The sequence below is a fragment of the Cherax quadricarinatus genome, chromosome 32, assembly GCF_038502225.1.
Source record: "Cherax quadricarinatus isolate ZL_2023a chromosome 32, ASM3850222v1, whole genome shotgun sequence".
NCBI lineage: Eukaryota > Metazoa > Arthropoda > Malacostraca > Decapoda > Parastacidae > Cherax > Cherax quadricarinatus.
The window spans coordinates 5,917,483-5,941,481 of record NC_091323.1 but is presented as its reverse complement, the minus strand read 5'-3'; the positions used below and the strand labels follow the sequence as shown (position 1 = coordinate 5,941,481).

General features: G+C 41.6%; 1 protein-coding gene across 7 annotated transcripts in view; it reads right to left on the bottom strand.

Annotated features, from left to right (window-relative positions):
- LOC128690175 (bestrophin-2a) overlaps positions 1-23,999 on the bottom strand; it is a 172,752-nt gene that overhangs the window by 52,578 nt on the left and 96,175 nt on the right. For all 7 annotated transcript variants that reach the window (XM_070090425.1, XM_070090431.1, XM_070090426.1 and 4 more), the window contains one exon: positions 15,210-15,339. In XM_070090425.1, the coding sequence (XP_069946526.1) occupies positions 15,210-15,339 (130 nt within the window). The remainder of the gene's footprint in view (positions 1-15,209; positions 15,340-23,999) is intronic.

Below are 23,999 nucleotides of genomic sequence, written 5' to 3'. Positions count from 1 at the left end.
ACTGAAAGCTACTGAAGTGACTGGATGATCGACAGTTACTGTGGTGACTGTATGACTGACAGTTACTGAAGTGACTGGATAACTGACAGTTACTGAAGTAACCGACTAGATTATTTATAGCTTCAGTGTCCCAAACTTCAGCTTTGCTTCAGTGTCCCAAACTTCAGCTTTGCTTCAGTGTCCCAAACTTCAGCTTTACTCATGGTACACTTGGCACATCTCCTGGGTAGTCGAGCTGCTCTTAAATGTGTTTGACTTGCGTGTTGAGGGAACTGGTGTCCGCTGACAGCTCGTGTACAGCCTGGGTGTCCTGGTCTTGTCTATATATCGCTATGTTTAATATTTTCTAGATTTTTTCTAACTCCACCACACTGCTTATTAGCTATGTTAAAATAACTGGTGTAGAAACTTTACTTGAGAAGTAATTGACTTGCTGTTGAAGACAGTGTGTTCAACGACAAGTCTACACTTCTCGTATTTCCACAAAATTGAACACTTTTCGAATTTCCACAAAATTGAACACCTTTTCATATTTCCACAAAATTGAACACCTTCACGTTTTTCCACAAAATTGAACACCTTTACGTTTTTCCACAAAACTGAACACCTTTACGTATTCCCATAAAGTGTACACTGTGGTATGACTATGACTAAACATAAGGTAGACCAACAGTTATAGGAAAATTAGGTGGTACCATCCTGAAGACTACTGACAACAGTTTACAACGCAGGTATCCGGCTACACCTATTTCTTCCCTAACACCACAACAATTATTATGGTATACCTTGTCTATACTCAATGATACCACTGTGATATACACTATGGTACCACTGTGATATACACTATGGTACCACTGTGATATACACTATGGTACCACTGTGATATACCCTATTGTACCACTGTGATATACACTATGGTACCACTGTGATATACAACATGATACCACTATGATATACACTATGGTACCACTGTGATATACACTATGGTACCACTGTGATATACACTATGGTACCACTTTGATATACCCTATTGTACCACTGTGATATACACTATGCTACCACTGTGATATACAATATGATACCACTGTGACATACACTATGGTACCACTTTGATATACCCTATTGTACCACTGTGATATACACTATGGTACCACTTTGATATACCCTATGGTACCACTTTGATATACCCTATGGTACCACTGTGATATACACTATGGTACCACTGTGACATACACTAAGGTACCACTGTGATATACACTATGGTACCACTGTGACATACACTATGGTACAACTGTGATATACACTATGATACCACTGTGACATACACTGATACTACTGTGACATACACTATACCACTGTGATATACACTATGCTACCACTGTGATATACACTATGATACCACTGTGACATACGCTATACCACTGTGATATACACTATGGTACCACTGTGATATACACTATTGAACGACTGTGATATACACTATGATACCACTGCGATATGCACTATGGTACCACTCTGACATACACTATGGTACCACTGTGACATACAGTATGGTACCACTGTGATATACACTATGGTACCACTGTGACATACACTATGGTACCACTGTGACATACACTATGATACCACTGTGATACTATGGTACAACTGTGATATACACTATGGTACCACTGTGATATACACTATGATACTACTGTGATATACACTATGATACTACTGTGACATACACTATGATACCACTGTGACATACACTATGGTACCACTGTGACATACACTATGGTACCACTCTGATATACACTATGATACCATTGTGATATACAATATGGTACCACTGTGATATACACTATGGTATCACTGTGACATACACCATGGTTCCACTGTGATATACACTATGGTACCACTGTGATATACACTATGGTATCACTGTGATATACACTATGGTATCACTGTGATATACACTATGGTATCACTGTGACATACACTATGGTACAACTGTGATATACACAATGATACCACTGTGATATACGCAATGGTACCATTGTGATATACACTATGATACCACTGTCATATACACTATGGTACCACTGTGATATACACTATGGTACCACTGTGATATACACTATGGTACCACTGTGATATACACTATGGTACCACTGTGATATACACTATGGTACCACTGTGATATACACTATGGTACCACTGTGATATACACTATGGTACCACTGTGATATACACTATGGTACCACTGTGATATACACGATGGTACCACTGTGATATACACGATGGTACCACTGTGATATACACTACGGTACCACTGTGATATACACTATGATATCACTGTAATATACAGTATGATACCACTGTGATATACACTATGGTACCACTGTGATACACACTATGGTACCACTGTGATATACACTATGGTACCATTGTGATATACACTATGGTACCACTGTGATACACTATGGTAACACTGTGATATACACTATGGTACCACTGTGATATACACTATGGTACCACTGTGATATACACTATGGTACCACTGTGATATACACTATGGTACCACTGTGACATACACTGTGGTACCACTGTGATATACACTATGGTACAACTGTGATATACACCATGATACCATTGTGATATACACTATGATACCATTGTGATATACACTATGGTATCACTGTGATATACACTATGGTATCACTGTGATATCCACTATGGTACCACTGTGACATACACTATGGTACCACTGTGATGTACACTATGATACCAGTGTGATATACACTATGGTACCACTGTGATACACACTATGATACCACTTTGATATACACTATGGTACCACTATGATATACACTATTTTACAACTGTGATATACACTATGGTACCACTGTGATATACACTATCGTACCACTGTGATAAACACTATGGTACCAATGTGATATACACTATAGTACCACTGTGATATACACTATGGTACCACTGTGATATACACTATGATACCACTGTGATATACACTGTTACCACTGTGATATACACTATGGTACCACTGTGATATACACTATGGTACCACTGTGATATACACTATGGTACCACTTTGATATACACTATGATATCACTGTGATATACACTATGGTACCACTGTGATACACGCTATGGTATCATTGTGATATACACTATGGTACAACTGTGATATTCACTATAGTACCACTTTGATATACACTATGATACCACTGTGATATACACTATGGTACCACTGTGATACATACTATGGTATCACTGTGATATATACTACGGTACCACTGTGATATACACTATGGTACCACTGTGATATACACTATGGTACCACTGTGATATACACTATGGTACCACTGAGATACACTATGGTACCACTGTGATATACACTATGGTACCACTGTGATATACACTATGGTACCACTGTGATATACACTATGGTATCACTGTGATATACACTATGGTATCACTGTGATATGCACTATTCTGCCACTGTGACATGCACTATGGTGCCACTGTGACATACACTGTTACCACTGTGATATACATTATGGTACCACTGTGATATACACAATGGTACCACTGTGATATACACTGTTACCACTGTGATATACATTATGGTACCACTGTGATATACACAATGGTACCACTGTGATATACACTATGATACCAGTGTGATATACACTATGGTACCACTGTGATACACACTATGATACCACTTTGATATACAGTATGGTACCACTGTGATATACACTATGGTACCACTGTGATATACACTATGGTACCACTGTGATATACACTATGGTACCACTGTGATATACACTATTGTACCACTGTGATATACACTACGGTACCACTGTGATATACACTATTGTACCACTGTGATATACACTATACCACTGTGATATACACTGTTACAACTGTGATATACATTATGGTACCACTTTGATATACACAATGGTACCACTGTGATATACACTATGACACCACTGTGATATACACTATGGTACCACTGTGATATACAGTATGGTATCACTGTGATATACACTGTGGTACCACTGTGATATAAACTATGGTACCACTGTGATATACACTATGGTATCACTGTGATATTCACTATGATACCACTGTGATATACACTATGGTACCACTGTGATATACACTATGGTACCACTGTTATATACACTATGGTACCACTGTGATATACACTATGGTACCACTGTGATATACACTATGGTACCACTGTGATATACACTATGGTACCACTGTGATATACACTATGGTACCACTGTGATATACACTATGATACCACTGATAGACACAATGGTACCACTGTGATATACACTATGGTACCACTGTGATATACACTATGGTATCACTGTGATATACACTATGGTACCACTGTGATATACACTATGGTACCACTGTGATATACACTATGGTACCACTGTGATATACACTACGGTACCACTGTGATATACACTATGGTACCACTGTGATATACACTATGATACCATTGTGATATACACAATGGTACCACTGTGATATACACTATGGTACCACTGTGATATACACTACGGTACCACTGTGATATACACTATGATATCACTGTAATATACAGTATGATACCACTGTGATATACACTATGGTACCACTGTGATATTCACTATGGTTCCACTGTGATATACAATATGGTACCACTGTGATACACTATAGTAACACTGTGATATACACTATGGTACCACTGTGATATACACTATGGTACCACTGTGACATACACTGTGGTACCACTGTGATATACACTATGGTACCACTGTGATATACACTATGATACCATTGTGATATACACTATGGTATCACTGTGATATACACTATGGTATCACTGTGATATGCACTATGGTACCACTGTGACATACACTATGGTACCACTGTGATGTACACTATACCAGTGTAATATACACTATGGTACCACTGTGATACACACTATGATACCACTTTGATATACACTATGGTACCACTGTGATATTCACTATGGTACCACTGTGATATACACTATGGTACCACTGTGATATACACTATCGTACCACTGTGATATACACTATCGTACCAATGTGATATACACTACGGTGCCATTGTGATATACACTATGGTACAACTGTGATATTCACTATAGTACCACTTTGATATACACTATGATACCACTGTGATATACACTATGGTACCACTGTGATACACACTATGGTATCACTGTGATATATACTACGGTACCACTGTGATATACACTATGATACCACTGTGATATACACTATGGTACCACTGTGATATACACTATGATATCACTGTGATATACAGTAGGATACCACTGTGATATACACTATGGTACCACTGTGATATACACTATGGTACCACTGTGATATACACTATGGTACCACTGTGATATACTATGGTACCACTGTGATATACACTATGGTACCACTGTGACACACTATGGTACCACTGTGATATACACTATGGTACCACTGTGATATACACTATGGTACCACTGTGATATACACTATGGTACCACTGTGACATACACTATGGTACCACTGTGATATACACTATGATACCACTGTGATATACACTATGATAGCACTGTGATATACACTATGGTATCACTGTGATATACACTATGGTATCACTGTGATATGCACTATTGTGCCACTGTGACATGCACTATGGTGCCACTGTGACATACACTATGTTACCACTGTGATATACACTATGGTACCACTGTGATATACACTATGTTACCACTGTGATATACACTATGGTACCACTGTGATATACAGTATGGTATCACTGTGATATACACTGTGGTACCACTGTGATATACACTACGGTACCCCTGTGATATACACTATGGTACTACTGTGATATGCAGTATGATTCCACTGTGATATACACTATGGTACCACTGTGATATACACTATGGTATCACTGTGATATACACTATGGTACCACTGTTATATACACTATGGTACCACTGTGATATACACTATGGTACCACTGTGATATACACTATGGTACCACTGTGATATACACTATGATACCACTGTGATAGACACAATGGTACCACTGTGATATACACTATGGTACCACTGTGATATACACTATGGTATCACTGTGATATACACTATGGTATCACTGTGATATACACTATGGTACCACTGTGATATAAACTATGGTACCACTGTGATATACACTATGGTACCACTGTGATATACACTATGGTACCACTGTGATATACACTATGGTACCACTGTGATATACACTATGGTATCACTGTGATATACACTATGGTACCACTGTGATATACACTATGGTACCACTGTGATATACACTATGGTACCACTGTGATATACACTATGGTACCACTGTGATATACACTATGATACCACTGTGATATACACAATGGTACCACTGTGATATAGACTATGGTATCACTGTGATATACTCTGTGGTACCACTGTGATATACACTATGGTACCACTGTGATATATACTATGGTACCACTGTGATATACACTATGGTACCACTGTGAAATACACTATGGTACCACTGTGATATACACTATGGTACCACTGTGATGTACACTATGGTATCACTGTGATATACACTATGGTACCACTGTGATATACATTAAGGTACCACTGTGATATACACTATGGTATCACTGTGATATACATTGTGGTACCACTGTGATATACACTATGGTACCAGTGTGATATAAACTATGGTACCACTGTGATAAACACTATTGTACCACTGTGATATACACTATGGTACCACTGTGATATACACTATGGTACCACTGTGATATACACTATGGTACCACTGTGATATACACTATGGTATCACTGTGATATACACTATGGTATCACTGTGATATAAACTATGATGCCACTGTAATATACACTATGATACCACTGCTGTTTACCTGGAGTTTACCTGGAGAGAGTTCCGGGGGTCAACGCCCCCGCGGCCCGGTCTGTGACCAGGCCGCCTGGTGGATCAGAGCCTGATCAACCAGGCAGTTACTACTGGCTGCACGCAAACCAACGTACGAGCCACAGCCCGGCTGATCAGGAACCGACTTTAGGTGCTTGTCCAGTGCCAGCTTGAAGACTGCCAGGGGTCTGTTGGTAATCCCGCTTATATATGCTGGGAGGCAGTTGAACAGTCTCGGGCCACTGACATTTATTGTATGGTCTCTTAACGTGCTAGTGACACCCCTGCTTTTCATTGGGGGGATGTTGCATCGTCTGCCAAGTCTTTTGCTTTCGTAGTGAGTGATTTTCGTGTGCAAGTTCGGTACTAGTCCCTCTAGGATTTTCCAGGTGTATATAATCATGTATCTCTCCCGCCTGCGTTCCAGGGAATACAGGTTCAGGAACCTCAAGCGCTCCCAGTAATTGAGGTGTTTTATCTCCGTTATGCGCGCCGTGAAGGTTCTCTGTACATTTTCTATGTCAGCAATTTCACCTGCCTTGAAAGGTGCTGTTAGTGTGCAGCAATATTCCAGCCTAGATAGAACAAGTGACCTGAAGAGTGTCATCATGGGCTTGGCATCCCTCGTTTTGAAGGTTCTCATTATCCATCCTGTCATTTTTCTAGCAGATGCGATCGATACAATGTTATGGTCCTTGAAGGTGAGATCCTCCGACATGATCACTCCCAGGTCTTTGACGTTGGTGTTTCGCTCTATTTTGTGGCCAGAATTTGTTTTGTACTCTGATGAAGATTTAATTTCCTCGTGTTTACCATATCTGAGTAATTGAAATTTCTCATCGTTGAACTTCATATTGTTTTCTGCAGCCCACTGAAAGATTTGGTTGATGTCCGCCTGGAGCCTTGCAGTGTCTGCAATGGAAGACACTGTCATGCAGATTCGGGTGTCATCTGCTAAGGAAGACACGGTGCTGTGGCTGACATCCTTGTCTATGTCAGATATGAGGATGAGGAACAAGATGGGAGCGAGTACTGTGCCTTGTGGAACAGAGCTTTTCACCGTGCCTGCCTCGGACTTTACTCTGTTGACTGCTACTCTCTGTGTTCTGTTAGTGAGGAAATTATAGATCCATCGAAGACTTTTCCTGTTATTCCTTTAGCACGCATTTTGTGCGCTATTACGCCATGGTCACACTTGTCGAAGGCTTTTGCAAAGTCTGTATATATTACATCTGCATTCTTTTTGTCTTCTAGTGCATCTAGGACCTTGTCGTAGTGATCCAATAGTTGAGACAGACAGGAGCGACCTGTTCTAAACCCATGTTGCCCTGGGTTGTGTAACTGATGGGTTTCTAGATGGCTGGTGATCTTGCTTCTTAGGACTCTTTCAAAGATTTTTATGATATGGGATGTTAGTGCTATTGGTCTGTAGTTCTTTGCTGTTGCTTTACTGCCCCCTTTGTGGAGTGGGGCTATGTCTGTTGTTTTTAGTAACTGTGGGACGACCCCCGTGTCCATGCTCCCTCTCCATAGGATGGCAAAGGCTCGTGATAGGGGCTTCTTGCAGTTCTTGATGAACACGGAGTTCCATGAGTCTGGCCCTGGGGCAGAGTGCATGGGCATGTCATTTATCGCCTGTTCGAAATCATTTGGCGTCAGGATAACATCAGATAGGCTTGTGTTAACCAAATTCTGTGGCTCTCATAAAAAATTCATTTTGATCTTCGACTCTCAGTCTGGTTAGTGGCTTGCTAAAAACTGAGTCATATTGGGACTTGAGTAGCTCACTCATTTCCTTGCTGTCATCTGTGTAGGACCCATCTTGTTTAAGTAGGGGCCCAATACTGGACGTTGTTCTCGACTTTGATTTGGCATAGGAGAATAAATACTTTGGGTTTCTTTCGATTTCATTTATGGCTTTTAGTTCTTCCCGCGATTCCTGACTCCTATAAGATTCCTTTAGCTTTAGTTCGATGTTTGCTATTTCTCTGACCAGTGTCTCCCTACGCATTTCAGATAGATTGACCTTTTTTAGCCGCTCTGTTATTCTTTTCCGTCGCCTGTAAAGAGAGCGCCTGTCTCTTTCTATTTCACATCTACTCCTCCTTTTTCTTAGAGGAATAAGTCTTGTGCATACATCGAGTGCCACCAAGTTAATCTGTTCTAGGCATAAGTTGGGGTCTGTGTTGCTTAGTATATCTTCCCAGCTTATATCGGTTAGGACTTGGTTTACTTGGTCCCACTTTATGTTTTGTTATTGAAGTTGAATTTGGTGAATGCTCCCTCGTGACTAATCTCATTTTGTCGGTCTGGGGCTCTGCGCATACATGTCTGAACCTCAATTATGTTGTGATCTGAGTATATTGTTTTCGATATGGTGACATTTTTTATCAGATCATCATTGTTAGTGAAGATGAGGTCTAGTGTATTCTCCATTCTAGTAGGCTCTATTATTTGCTGGTTTAAATTGAATTTTGTGCAGAGATTTAAAAGCTCGTGCGAGTGTGAGTTTTCATTAGAGCTGCCACCTGGTGTTATTACTGCAACAATATTATTTGCTATATTCCTCCATTTTAGGTGCCTTAAGTTGAAATCCCCCAGGAGCAAGATGTTGGCTGCAGGAGCTGGAAGATTTTCCAGACAGTGGTCAATTTTTAACAGCTGTTCCTGGAATTGCTGGGATGTTGCATCCGGAGGCTTGTAGACTACCACAATGACTAGGTTTTGGTTCTCGACCTTTACTGCTAAAACTTCCACTACATCATTTGAGGCATTAAGCAGTTCTGTGCAAACAAGTGACTCTGCAATGTACAGGCCAACCCCCCCCCCTTTTGCCTGTTCACTCTGTCACATCTGTATAGGTTGTAACCTGGGATCCATATTTCGTTGTCTAAGTGATCCTTTATGTGGGTCTCAGTGAAAGCCGCGAACATTGCCTTTGCCTCTGCAAGCAGTCCACGGATGAAAGGTATTTTGTTGTTTGTTGCTGGCTTTAGACCCTGTATATTTGCAAAGAAGAATGTCATCGGACTGGTGGTATTGTTGGTACAGTGGGGGATTTTTTTTCCGGCATTAGTATCTGTATCTGTTGGTTTGGAGTGGAGGCCATCGACTGTGGTTCCACTCCAAGAATGACTGGATTTGATGTACAATTTCTGCCATTTCCTGCCAGTTTTTTTTCCTTCCTGGCACTAAAAAACCTCTCCCTCTTGAGTGGCTGTGGCTACCCAGGTTTTCCCATGGTCTGGATGTTTTGTATCTTTTTGTCCCCTTTAGATGGTGTGCCTGGCAATTTAAGTTATAGCACAGTCTTTCCTGTACTGAAGAGGTACACATTTCAGGGTGAAAAAGCTTACAGGAAGGGAGTTTGCATTTTCATGTTGTCATATGGGCATGGCATTTTCTACGGTGATCATAGTTGCACGTCCCGTCTGTTTTTTCAGATTTCCCATGTCTGCAGATACCAAGTGCATAGTATGTGCACAGGCTTGGTTTCCGTTTGCCTTGGGTTTCTGTGACTGTATTCCCTGTTGGTGCATGTTTACCTGTCTTATTCCTATCTTCCCTAGCACCAACAATGGAGCTCCCACCAGTTGTTTTTGGTAATATATCCTCACTATTGCTAGTGGAGTCCTCTTGTTTGCTATTTCCTGTTGTATTTCTTGTTTGCAATATTGGTTTTATCTTATCTTTGACTACACTTGTTTCCCCACTACGGCTCCTGTCCCCTATGAGGTCATTTATATGCATTCCTTCCTGCGCATAATTCCCGACTACCTGGACAAAATCTCCAGCTTCACCATTACTGTCTCCCAGGACAGCACCTCCAGCTTCACCATTACTGTCTCCCAGGACAGCATCTCCAGCTTCACCATTACTGTCTCCCAGGAGAGCACCTCCAGCTTCACCATTTCTGTCTCCCAGGACAGCACCTCCAGCTTCACCATTACTGTCACCCAGGACAGCACCTCCAGCTTCACCATTACTGTCTCCCAGGACAGCACCTCCAGCTTCACCATTACTGTCTCCCAGGACAGCACTATCAGCCCCACATTTACTGACTACCAGGACATCACCTCCAGCCTTACAGTTTCTGACTACATGGCCTGTATCAAGGGCAGTACCATTCAGCCCAGACTTTTTATGTTCCCATCTGTTGTAGAAAGCTTCCAGGTTGTCTATGAAAGCAGCTTTGATGTTATCCTCTTTTAATACCCTTGTGATTTTAGTCCACAGATTTATCTCCTTTGGGCATACCCAAAAACACTTCCCTGTTTTAATACTGCTTGTAGCTAGTTCTTGGATATCTGCACAGGGGGCGTGACACCAATTTCCACAAAAATGACAATTTATCCATGTGGAAGCCCGTTTGTTTGATTTATTGCAGACTACACACAGCTTCATAATGATTTGAATGGTTAATTTACTGTAATTCTACTAGCAACCTCTTGAATACTCTATTAATAACCTCTAAGTAAAGCTCTAGCTATCTGTATTTCTATTTCTAACTGTACTTTTATATCAGGACAGCTTACCGGAGTACGCTCCTGGAGTTTGTTTTATATTTATTGTTTGTGTTTATAAGGGCGCCTACAACCCCATCCGTTTACAGTCTGCTTTATTGTCCAACGAATCCGTTTGAAACCGGCCAAGGGTTCGACCAGTCGAGGGTTCGGTCCAGTCGAGGGTTCGGAGCCAGTCTGATCTGATCAGTGCGTCACTTATTTAATACATACTGGTCGGTGATTTGGGCTAACACATGAAGGATCTACTGGAAAATTCTACCCGAGTACTATGTTATTTGATTGATACAAAAGTATAACTTGCGTGTTGAAGAAACCGGTGACTACTGGCCTCTCCTACAGTGACGAACGGTCGAGCCTCAACCCTTGTTTATCAATCGCTGTATCTAGCTTTTCTAGTTTTTCTTTTTGGCCTCCACCACAATAAATGCTATATTATCACTATAGTTGACTGGTGGAAATTTTGGAGGAGGGACGCTTTTTCTGTAGTAATAATTGCTTCTCGTTGTGTATATTGCGACCGCTGGTAACTACAGGTTATATGAAATTCACAGTATACGTCTGGTATTTCAAGAAAAAGAAACTAATGAAAGTCACTCCACTCCACTAAGTACCATTATAATACTGGTTAGTTGCTACTACAACACTGTATTCTGCTATTCACTGGTATCACTAGATTATATGCGAGTACACTAGCAGGCCAGGAAGATTATTAAAAACAGCTGACCTCTGTGGTAAGTTTCTGGCGACTTCTGGCACCTGCCTCTATAGGCTTATCACTTCATTTACAAATTCACCTGTTTTCAAATGATACTTTAGCCTTTATCATCTATATACTAGGGAGCCACTGTAGTATACACTATAACACTATGTATACACAATGCTATCAGGGAGACTTACTTTCCTCTGACAAGAAAAGTTCAATTATTATTATTTTTTCACACGGCTCCCAGGCCTATGAATCCCCTCTGGTAGTAAACTCTGCTAGGTAGTGCACACTAATTCTCCTTTTTTTGACTCAGTATATAATGTTTTCCGCCCAAGATTGGTTCCAGGCGCTAGAGGGATATATCGTATAGGATTGATGGCACAAATTAAAGTTCTAGCACGTAAGGGCGACCGTAAAAACACGAGAAAACCCGGAGCACAACGAGGCACGCTGACACACACACACACTCGCATTGGTACACTATGGTACCATTGTGATATACACTATGGTACCACTGTGATATACACTATGGTACCACTGTGATATACACTATGGTACCACTGTGATATACACTATGGTACCACTGTGATATACACTATGGTATCACTGTGATATACACTATGGTCCCACTGTGATATACACTATGGTCCCACTGTGATATACACTACCAACGTTATATACACTATGGTACCACTGTGATATACACTATGGTACCACTGTGATATACACTATGGTACCACTGTGATATACACTATGGTGCCACTGTGATATACACTATGGTACCATTGTGATATACACTATGGTATCACTGTGATATACACTATGGTACCACTGTGATATACACTATGGTACCACTGTGATATAAACTATGGTACCACTGTGATATAAACTATGGTACCACTGTGATTTACACTATGGTACCACTGTGATATACACTATGGTACCACTGTGATATACACTATGGTACCACTGTGATATACACAATGGTACCACTGGGATATACACTATGGTATCACTGTGAAATTCACTATGGTACAACTGTAATATACACTATGGTACCACTGTGATATACACAATGGTACCACTGGGATATACACTATGGTACCACTGTGATATACACTATGGTACCACTGTGATATAAACTATGGTACCACTGTGATATACACTATGGTACCACTGTGATATACACTATGGTACAACTGTGATATACACTATGTTACCACTGTGATATACACTATGGTACCACTGTGATATACACTATGGTACCACTGTGATATACACTATGGTATCAATGTGATATACACTATGATGCCACTGTGATATACACTATGATACCACTGTGATATACACTATGATACCACTGTGATGTGCACTATGGTACCACTGTGATATACACTATGGTACCACTGTCATATACACTATGGTACCACTATGATATACACTATGGTACCACTGTGATATACACTATGGTACCACTGTGATATACACTATGGTACCACTGTGATATACACTATGGTACCACTGTGATATACACTATGGTATCACTGTGATATACACTATGGTGCCATTGTGATACACTATGGTACCATTGTGATATACACTATGGTCCCAATGTGATATACACTATGGTACCACTTATATACACTATGGTCCCACTGTGATATACACTATGGTACCACTGTTATATACACTATGGTACCACTGTGATATACACTATGGTACCACTGTGATATACACTATGGTACCACTGTGATATACACTATGGTACCTCTGTGATATACACTATGGTACCTCTGTGATATACACTATGGCACCACTGTGATATACACTATGGTATCACTGTGATATCCACTATGGTACCACTGTGATATGCACTATGGTACCACTGTGATATACACTATGGTATCACTGTGATATACACTATGATACCACTGTGATATACACTATGATACCACTGTGATATACACTATGGTACCACTGTGATATAAACTATGGTACCACTGTGATATAAACTATGGTACCACTGTGATATACACTATGGTACCACTGTGATATACACTATGGTACCACTGTGATATACACTATGGTACCACTGTGATATACACTATGGTACCACTGTGATATACACTATGGTACCACTGTGATATACACTATGGTACCACTGTGATTTACACTGTGGTACAACTGTGATATACACTATTGTTCCCCTGTGATATACACTATGGTATCACTGTGATATACACTATGGTATCACTGATATACACTATCATACCACTGTGATATACACTATGGTGCCACTGTGATATACACTATGGTACCACTGTGATATACACTATGGTTCCACTGTGATATACACTGTGGTACCACTGTGATATACACTATGGTACCTCTGTGATATACACTATGGTTCCACTGTGATATACACTATGGTACCACTGTGATATACACTATGGTACCACTGTATATCAGTACACTATACCACTATATTATATTTTATTATCAGAGGTACTTTCTCTCCTCTCACAGTATTTACCCATGACACTGTTCAGTCCTATGAATTCCCCTCGTGAGTGTCTGGCGCCACTTCCTGTACACTTTTTCTCTTTTTCTGGCTCAGCGGGTACTATTATTTACTAGATTAGTTCCAAGTGCTGGAGAGTTTTACTTTACATGTTCACTGGCACAGTTCTTTGCTTCTAGCCCAAAAGTATCTTGCGATAATCCACGGAAACTATGGAGCCAGGCGGGAGGGCGTGCACTGTGCACACACCACCACTAATACACTATAAGAGGCCCATGCACAGTTTAATTCACAGTCATCCAAGAATGCCTAAGATAATGAAGGCAGACCTAAGATATTCTAAGGTAACCTACGATGACCGAGGATGACTCTACTTGACCTGACCTACAATGACCAAGGATGACCCTTCTTTACCTGACCTACGATGACCCAGGATGACTCTACTTGTCCTCACCTGCATCGACGAGCTGCTGGAGTCCTGGAAAGTTCTTCTTGACCCCTGGAGCGATCATGACGAAGGTCATAAGAATGGCCAGGTTGATGTACCTCACTACCGTACATCTCATCATCCTGGCACGAGCATCCTGGGGCACAGAAATGAACCAGTGGGTTAACCCAACAGCATCACCAGTTTTCCTGACAAGGGACTATTATGAATATTCCTGCAAGAAGGGACTGTTATGAATATTCCTGCAAGAAGGGACTGTTATGAATATTCCTGCAAGAAGGGACTGTTATGAATATTCCTGCAAGAAGGGACTGTTATGAATATTCCTGCAAGAAGGGACTGTTATGAATATTCCTGCAAGAAGGGACTCTTATGAATATTCCTGCAAGAAGGGACTGTTATGAATATTCCTGCAAGAAGGGACTGTTATGAATATTCCTGCAAGAAGGGACTTATGAATATTCCTGCAAGAAGGGACTCTTATGAATATTCCTGCAAGAAGGGACTGTTATGAATATTCCAGTAAGAAGGGACTGTTGTGAATATTCCAGTAAGAAGGGACTGTTATGAATATTCCAGTAAGAAGGGACTGTTGTGAATATTCCAGTAAGAAGGGACTGTTGTGAATATTCCAGTAAGAAGGGACTGTTATGAATATTCCAGTAAGAAGGGACTGTTATGAATATTCCAGTAAGCAGGGACTGTTATGAATATTCCAGTAAGAAGGGACTGTTATGAATATTCCTGCAAGAAGGGACTATTATGAATATTCCTGCAAGAAGGGACTGTTATGAATATTCCTGCAAGAAGGGACTGTTATGAATATTCCTGCAAGAAGGGACTGTTATAAATATTCCTGCAAGAAGGGACTTTATAATACTTTAGGAAATATATGCATGCTACCAGCATATGTATACATACATAGAAGAGAAAAGGAAAAGTAAACGAAAAAAAAATGTGGAAGATTAAGATACAGGCGAAGTAGAGGATGAAGACGATGACGTAAAGAAAAACAAGAAAAAAGAAGAAAAAGAATAATAAGGAATGTGATAATAACCCAGACAGTGACAACGCTAACATTAGTGGCAGCAAAAAAAAAAAAAAATAAATCGAAACATGTGTTAAGCTCTCAGAAAAATAGTTTAACAATCTGACAACATTTTGGTGTAAGTCTCATGTCTTTTCCGATTTTTTTATTTATTTTTTTTCTTTCTAATATATTAAAAGGAATACTTTGTCATCAATACAAAGTGGGAGGAGATATAATAAACACGGAGAGGTCACTAGACGTCTCAGAAAGCGATGAGTCGCCATTACGGAGGATGGAGTCGGTCACCACATTATAAAATGTTGTATAACTGCGCTATTATTACCAATAAAGTTTATCTACCTATCACATTCATTCCAAAATGATATTAAACATAAGATAAATAAGTAGAAGTATAATAAAGACGCCGGAATTAATAAAAAAAATGACATACAGCAGGGTCGAGGCCGAGGATTTATTGCAGTTCACCCATAAAGAGTATTTATTGTATTACGTTCTCTCTGGTGATCTTACATAATTTTTTTTTTATATTTTATTTAAAAAACTTTACAGCTTGATATTAAATAAAGATATAAAATGTGTACAGTAGGATCCTCAATCCTACACAACATACACTAACTTAACAATCCTACACAACATACACTAACAATCCTACACAACATACACTAACAATCCTACACAACATACACTAACAATCCTACACAACATACACTAACAATCCTACACAACATACACTAACAATCCTACACAACATACACTAACAATCCTACACAACATACACTAACAATCCTACACAACATACACTAACCAATTATTAACAACACATTGTAACTGACATAAAAGAGGTTACCCATATACACTCACAAAATTCTCTATATAACATACTATGATAAACAATATAAACTATAACTATATAAACTATATAAAATATAAACTATATACAACTTTCAGATTTGTATAGTTAACATAGTATGACTGACATATAACAAAGGTTCACAACCTTCACAGGAGATAAACAGAGTAATAACTTACATCACAATCTCAGTTAAACAATTACATGCTCTTACCCAAAAATAACCCCTTATACTAAATAAATATTAACAAATATTACTAAATATTACTACAGCCTCTTCCAACGCCTGAGCACATTATATAAAATCTGAGACTAAACCATACTGTCCCATTACAAACTTTTAACGAGGCATTACAATTTATGGAAGTCATTAGCGTTCCATCTCGCAGCAACTGGATGAGCACATTATATAATGCTAAAATAAAGACAGTACACTCGCTAAAAACCCACAACACTCAACACAAACATAATTTAAATAACCTCTCATTGCGATACAATTATCGCACATGAAATATGCCCAATAAAGGCTATAAACGCACACTCTACATAAGCCCTAAAGCTCTTCACGGTCTTAAAACTATAATCTTTACACCATTCACACTTAATACATGAAGAAGGTCATGATGACCCTGACACATCAAACACAGAATTCTCCATTCGGTACTACGTAATTACTTGATATCACCTTTGCTTTCTGTGCCCACTTGCATGCTACATACACGTATGCCACTCATCTACACCTTCATATACCCACATACACCTTACTCTCACCCCTCCCCAGGAGGCGACCCCGCTGTGTCCCCCTGAAAACCCCCTTCCCGTATGTAATCCCCAACCCCCCCCCCCCTTACTCACTCAGCCCAAGTCGTAGATTGATGAGAAACCCTAACGTTAACATTCTATACCCTTCCGAAAAATCCTTCTCCCACCTCCTCCCATACAGTTCTCTATTACGACACATCGTACGATAAACCGTTACCGCTAGTACCCGCCTCCGCACCTCACAATTCCCCCTCCCCCTCATCACCCACGATATATATATATAATCCACTATTATATAATCCAAAGCTCTTATAACACTCTCATCGAACCCTCCCACATCTAGGCTTAGTGCACGCAGAACCGACACCCCTCGGCCCCCCACCCCCTGTACTACCCTACTTAACCAATACCTAACACCCTCCAGTCCCCCACAAAAGTATACTGCATGGAACGCCGTCTCATCCTCCCCACAGATTCCACACCTTCCGCCCACAATTACCCCTCTGGTTCTTAAAACCTCCCCCGACGGTAGTATGCCATGCAAAAAACGATACGTTACCTCCCTTACCCTAGGCTTTAACTTCAACTTGCTAAACCTATACCAAATACTCTTCCATGCGTACATGGGGAACAATCCCTCAACTGGTACAACAATCCTGTCTGCAAGCAGCTTACACAAAACCCCTACTCGAATTTTCCTGGGTTCTCTAACCAACATCAAAGCCCTCAAAATAGTTTCACATTCCCTCAACTCCACACCACCATACAACTTACCCAACCTATCATATACTTTTCCCAGCTGCCCTCCACTCACACCTTCGCGCAAAACCTCCCATTTAAGAAACACACATTTAATCCTCCTTCTCAGATCCATCAACCCCAACCCACCCTGGCGCACAGGTAACATTACAACCTCTCTCCTCAGCCAATCGCACCTTGAACCCCACAAAAAGTTAAACACTCGTCTCAGAATTCCCACAATCGCCGTCCCTGTTAATGGGAACACGGCTGCTACGTGCCAAACCTTACTATACAATAATACATTTATAACAATCACTCGTTGCACGAGAGTCAGATGATGAGGTCGCAATGCACCCAGACGCCCCTGAATCCTTTCCATTAATCTATTCGAGTTTTCCTCTCGAGCAGCGTCCAAATCATCCTTATAGGTGATACCACAAATTTTTAAAGACACCGTTTGTTTTCTCACAACGTTACATCTCCCCCCCCCCTCCACCCAATCACCCAACCCCATGATCATTGACTTCTCTCTATTTACCTGCATCCCTGTTGCATTTCCGAACTGTTGCACATCATCCAAAACACCCAACGCCATCCCCTCCCGAACCAGGACTGTTGTATCGTCTACGTATCCTATTATTCCCGGCCACACATTCCCTACCCCCCCCCATACCTCCACTCGTGTCACATACACAACGTTCAACCATTCTATAGAAGGGGTCCTGAATGCACGCAAACAACATTTGTGACATGGGACACCCCTGCCTAAGTCCCCTACCCATTACAATCTCCTCCCCCAAGCATCCATTAATCTGTACCCTCATCTTGGCTCCATTGTACAACGTGGTTACCCAATTAACTATTTCTTCCCCATAACCCTGCCTCCTAAGTATAGCTCCCAATGCTCCTCTTTCCACCCTGTCATAGGCCCCCTGCCAGTCTAAAGCCAACAACGCCGCCCTCCCTCCCCCCCCCCCCTTTTGACTCCACAAAACTTCTCAGTATTCCATGACCCTCAATCATCGACCTTCCAGGCAAACCATACTGCGTTTTCGAAACCACTCTCCCTACCACACATTTGAACCGATTACCCAAGACTTTAGCGAACAACTTATAATCAGCACATAACAGAGATATGGCACGGTACTCCTTGAGGGTGTGCTGCCCCTTACCCTTCTGGACCAACACTACAACTGCTGTTGCTTGCTTGTCCCCCATCACACCCTTCTCCTTCATCTGATTAAATAACCTACCCATGAAACCCCTTATCACCTCCCAATGTTGGAGATAAAATTCAGCCGGGAGACCGTCTATTCCCGGTGCTTTGCCTTTCCTCATTCCCCTTAAAGCCAACTCTATTTCCTCCTCTGTTATTACCCCCCCTAAAGCCTTTCTATCACTATTCCCTAAATTACACGTCACATACTCACACACCTTCTCTAAATCCACATTTCCCACCTTCCCACTTGTCCAATACCCTTCATACCATTTATCCGCATACGCACACATTCCTTTTGTAGTTAGTATCTCCTGACCCATTCTATAACCCCCCGCCATCTCGTGTACCTCTAACCTCGGAATAGCTGTAACCTGCTGTCTTTGTTTTTGACGTCGCAACACACACGCCGATGGTTTGTCTCCCCAAAGCACCTCCTCTACCCCTGCCTGCACCCTTACCGCTTGAAACCTCTCATTTTGTAACTCCCTCAGTCTCCCCTTGACCTCGACAATTTCATCCATAGGATAGTTGCCCCCCACAGCCCCCTTCCCATAACAGCCCCTTAACCTGTCCTCCAGATAATTTGAAAGCCCATATTTAAAATCATTTATACGTTTGCCCACCCCCACATAATATTTCCTAATCCTTTCCTTGGCAACACAATCCCACCATTGTACGACATCTTCCACTCCCTGTGCCTCCTCGCTAAGCTCCTTCCATAGGACAGAAAATCCCTCTAACCCCTCCTCATCACTCAATGCACTTATATTTAATTTCCAGTAACTCCTGTATATTTCTGCAAGCGCCTCCCACCCAACCTCCACCAACACTGCTCTATGATCTGACCATGCTACTTCAACAGTTTTGAAAGCTCTCACTACAACCCCGTGAGAAAGATACACTCTATCTAACCTCGCTGCATACCCTCTCCTAACAAATGTATGCTCTGTCTCCCACGCCCCCCCCCCCCCTCGAATGCGTCTCTTAACCTAATATCCCTCAATAAATCTCGTAGGGCCACCGACACATAACCTGCCCCTTTCGGTTCCACATCAGCCCTCCTAATGACGCAGTTCCAATCACCTCCTACTATTGCCACCTCCGGTAATGCACGGAAAAAAAACACAAGGTCCTCGCACACAAACTCCTGCTTCACCTGTACGTTATTCTCTGCAGGCGCATATACGCTAATAAAAGCCACACGTTTTCCCATCCACAAACCATCTACGCGCAACACCCTTCCCCCTCCCCCCCCTCACTTCTCTGCAAAACAAACGGGCTCGCCTCCCTAATTAATATACCCACCCCCCCTTTCAAACGGGCAGATGGCAGGGTTACCACCTGAAACCCCTCCATCTCCAACACCCTACCCTCCTTAAAATTGTGCTCCTGTAGGAACACAACATCCACTCTAAATTTATTCAGAAACATTCGAAACCATTCTCTCTTTACACTATTACACAAACCATTAACGTTTACTGTCATACACCGGAGGCCTATTAAAGTTTCCACCCCTGCCTCCTCTCTTCACTCTTCCGATGGCCACCAGAACGTGTGGGACCACTTGTCACCTGCACACTTCCCTCTCTCCCCCCCCCCTTCTTTCGGTGCCTCCTGTCATGGCCACCACTACCTTCACCTTCTGCCCATATTTGCTTCCCAGTCCGCTGCGCTGGCGTTAGGACATCATCTGAATCCGATGCAGCGGCTCTCTTTCTTGTGACAGGCGCATCCTCCATGGCTTGGTCTGGGGATGCCTCACAATGTACCTCTACCTCCACTGTACACAGTGGCAAAGATCTCGGTGACACCTCAGTCACGCTGTCACTCCCGTCGTCCGAATAGTTCTGTTTTTGATGCCCCACAGCCTTCACCTCGTCTTCTACCACCCTGTCAGGAGCAGCCACCTCCTCAGGCGGTGACAAGGACTTCAGAACCTCGGCTAATTCCTCCTCAAGTTCCAACACTTCCTCCTGTACTTTTTGCTCAACCCGATCCACTGGAAGTGTGTCTGGACCAGGTAACTGGTCAAGGGCCTCACCCTCTCCCCCAGCCTTATACGCCTCATCCACTATCTCGCTCCATAGACGACCACGCCCTCCTTCACGTCGTTGATCAACGCCTGCTTCCCCCGGTGTAGAAGCGGATGTCTCCGCCCCTGGGCCAGGAGCTCGTTGCCGCTTCCCACACTCCGCCGCTATGTGATCATATTCCCCACATAGTCGGCATGTACGCCTTTGCCCCGCGTATGACACCATGACCTGTGTCCTGAATTCCTTTAGGTACACGTAAGACGGTATGGGGTGTCGCAATGTCATTTTTAGGTTAAAAGTGCCCTCCGGCATACCTGTGTAGGCACCCGACACCCACTTACCATGCTGGGCCAAATGAACAGTTCCGTATTCCTCAAAAACTTTTCTGATATCTGTCTCATCCGCCTCAAAGGGGACATTACGCAGTTTAATCCATGTATAATGTCTGGATACATCGATCATCCTCACACGCACAGCTGGTGTTGCATCAAGACTTACGTCCTGAAAACGGTTGACCAACGACTCATAAACCGTTGCTGAGAGCAGTTTCACAAAAAATCTACGTGCTCCGTTCAATGCTACGCCGTACAACTCTCCATCCTGAATTCCATACGTGTCTCTGATGATTTTAGGTAGTAATACCTGGGCTGACGCTGGCGTTATTGCCCCACTGAGAAGTTCAACACCGACAGTGTTAATCCTGCGTCTATAACTGCACGCCATGTTGACTAATGGTAGTTCTCCTGGTCTGACGACAGAGGCGCGACAAGCACCACCTCACACTACTGCTGTCAGGGAACTGAAGTGCGTTTGCGCAGGAGGTCTGCACGGCCCAATAGCGATGCAGACAATAATAGGGAGTGCCCCATTTTTTTTTTTTGACAATGCCAGTACATGCCGTCATGCTGCCAAGTTTCATTTTTAGTAAATATTTGTTTTGCATTTGTTGGATGATCTTATTGAAACTTCGTCAAAGGAGAAAAAAAATGAACGAAATCGGACGAAAATTTTTTTTACTGAGGCCGTCCCTTAGTGTAAGTCAGAGAGAGGAACAACAAGTGCTGGAAGACGCATAGGAAGGTCTTGAGAGAGAGAGACAGACAGAGAGAGAGACAGAGAGACAGAGAGAGAGAGACAGACAGACAGAGAGACAGAGACAGAGAGAAGCAAACGTAAGGAAATTGAAGGGAACAAGAGAAATGAAATCTTTTTGAGGAATTGTTAGAATAAATTGGGTTAAGTTATCATAGTGTTTATTCTATGAATAAATACAATAGGAATGTTTTTATACAGTATTGAATAACTATGAAAATTATACACAATCAAATTTTATGTATTGTAATAACTCTACGTGCATTAATATAAATAGTTACCTAGCTAAAAAACTATCACTTGATTAACTATTAACTAAAAAACTAATAACTAACCAAATAACTTCTAACTAGTTTGTAAGTTTATTCAGGTATGCACAAATACAGTTACATAGATTATCATGCACAGCAGCATATAATTGTAGTATGTGTAGTTACCTAATTAGCTAACTTACTTACCTCTTACTAGTAAAGCAATGAAACGTGTTGTGACTGAGAGAATGAAGACTACAACACGTTTCTAGAAAGACACGGTGACGCAACAACACGTTTCTAGAAAGACACAGTGACGCAACAACAATGTTTCTAGAAAGACACGGTGACGCAACAACAAATGTTTCTAGAAAGACACGGTGAAGCAACAACACATGTTTCTAGAAAGACACAGTGACGCAACAAATGTTTCTAGAAAGACACAGTGACGCAACAACAAATGTTTCTAGAAAGACACGGTGACGCAACAACTCATGTTTCTAGAAAGACACAGTGACGCAACAACAAATGTTTCTAGAAAGACACATTGACGCAACAACACATGTTTCTAGAAAGACACGGTGACGCAACAACTCATGTTTCTAGAAAGACACAGTGACGCAACAACAAATGTTTCTAGAAAGACACAGTGACGCAACAAAACATGTTTCTAGAAAGACACAGTGACGCATCAACAAATGTTTCTAGAAAGACACAGTGACGCAACAACACATGTTTCTAGAAAGACACGGTGACGCAACAACTCATGTTTCTAGAAAGACACAGTGACGCAGCAA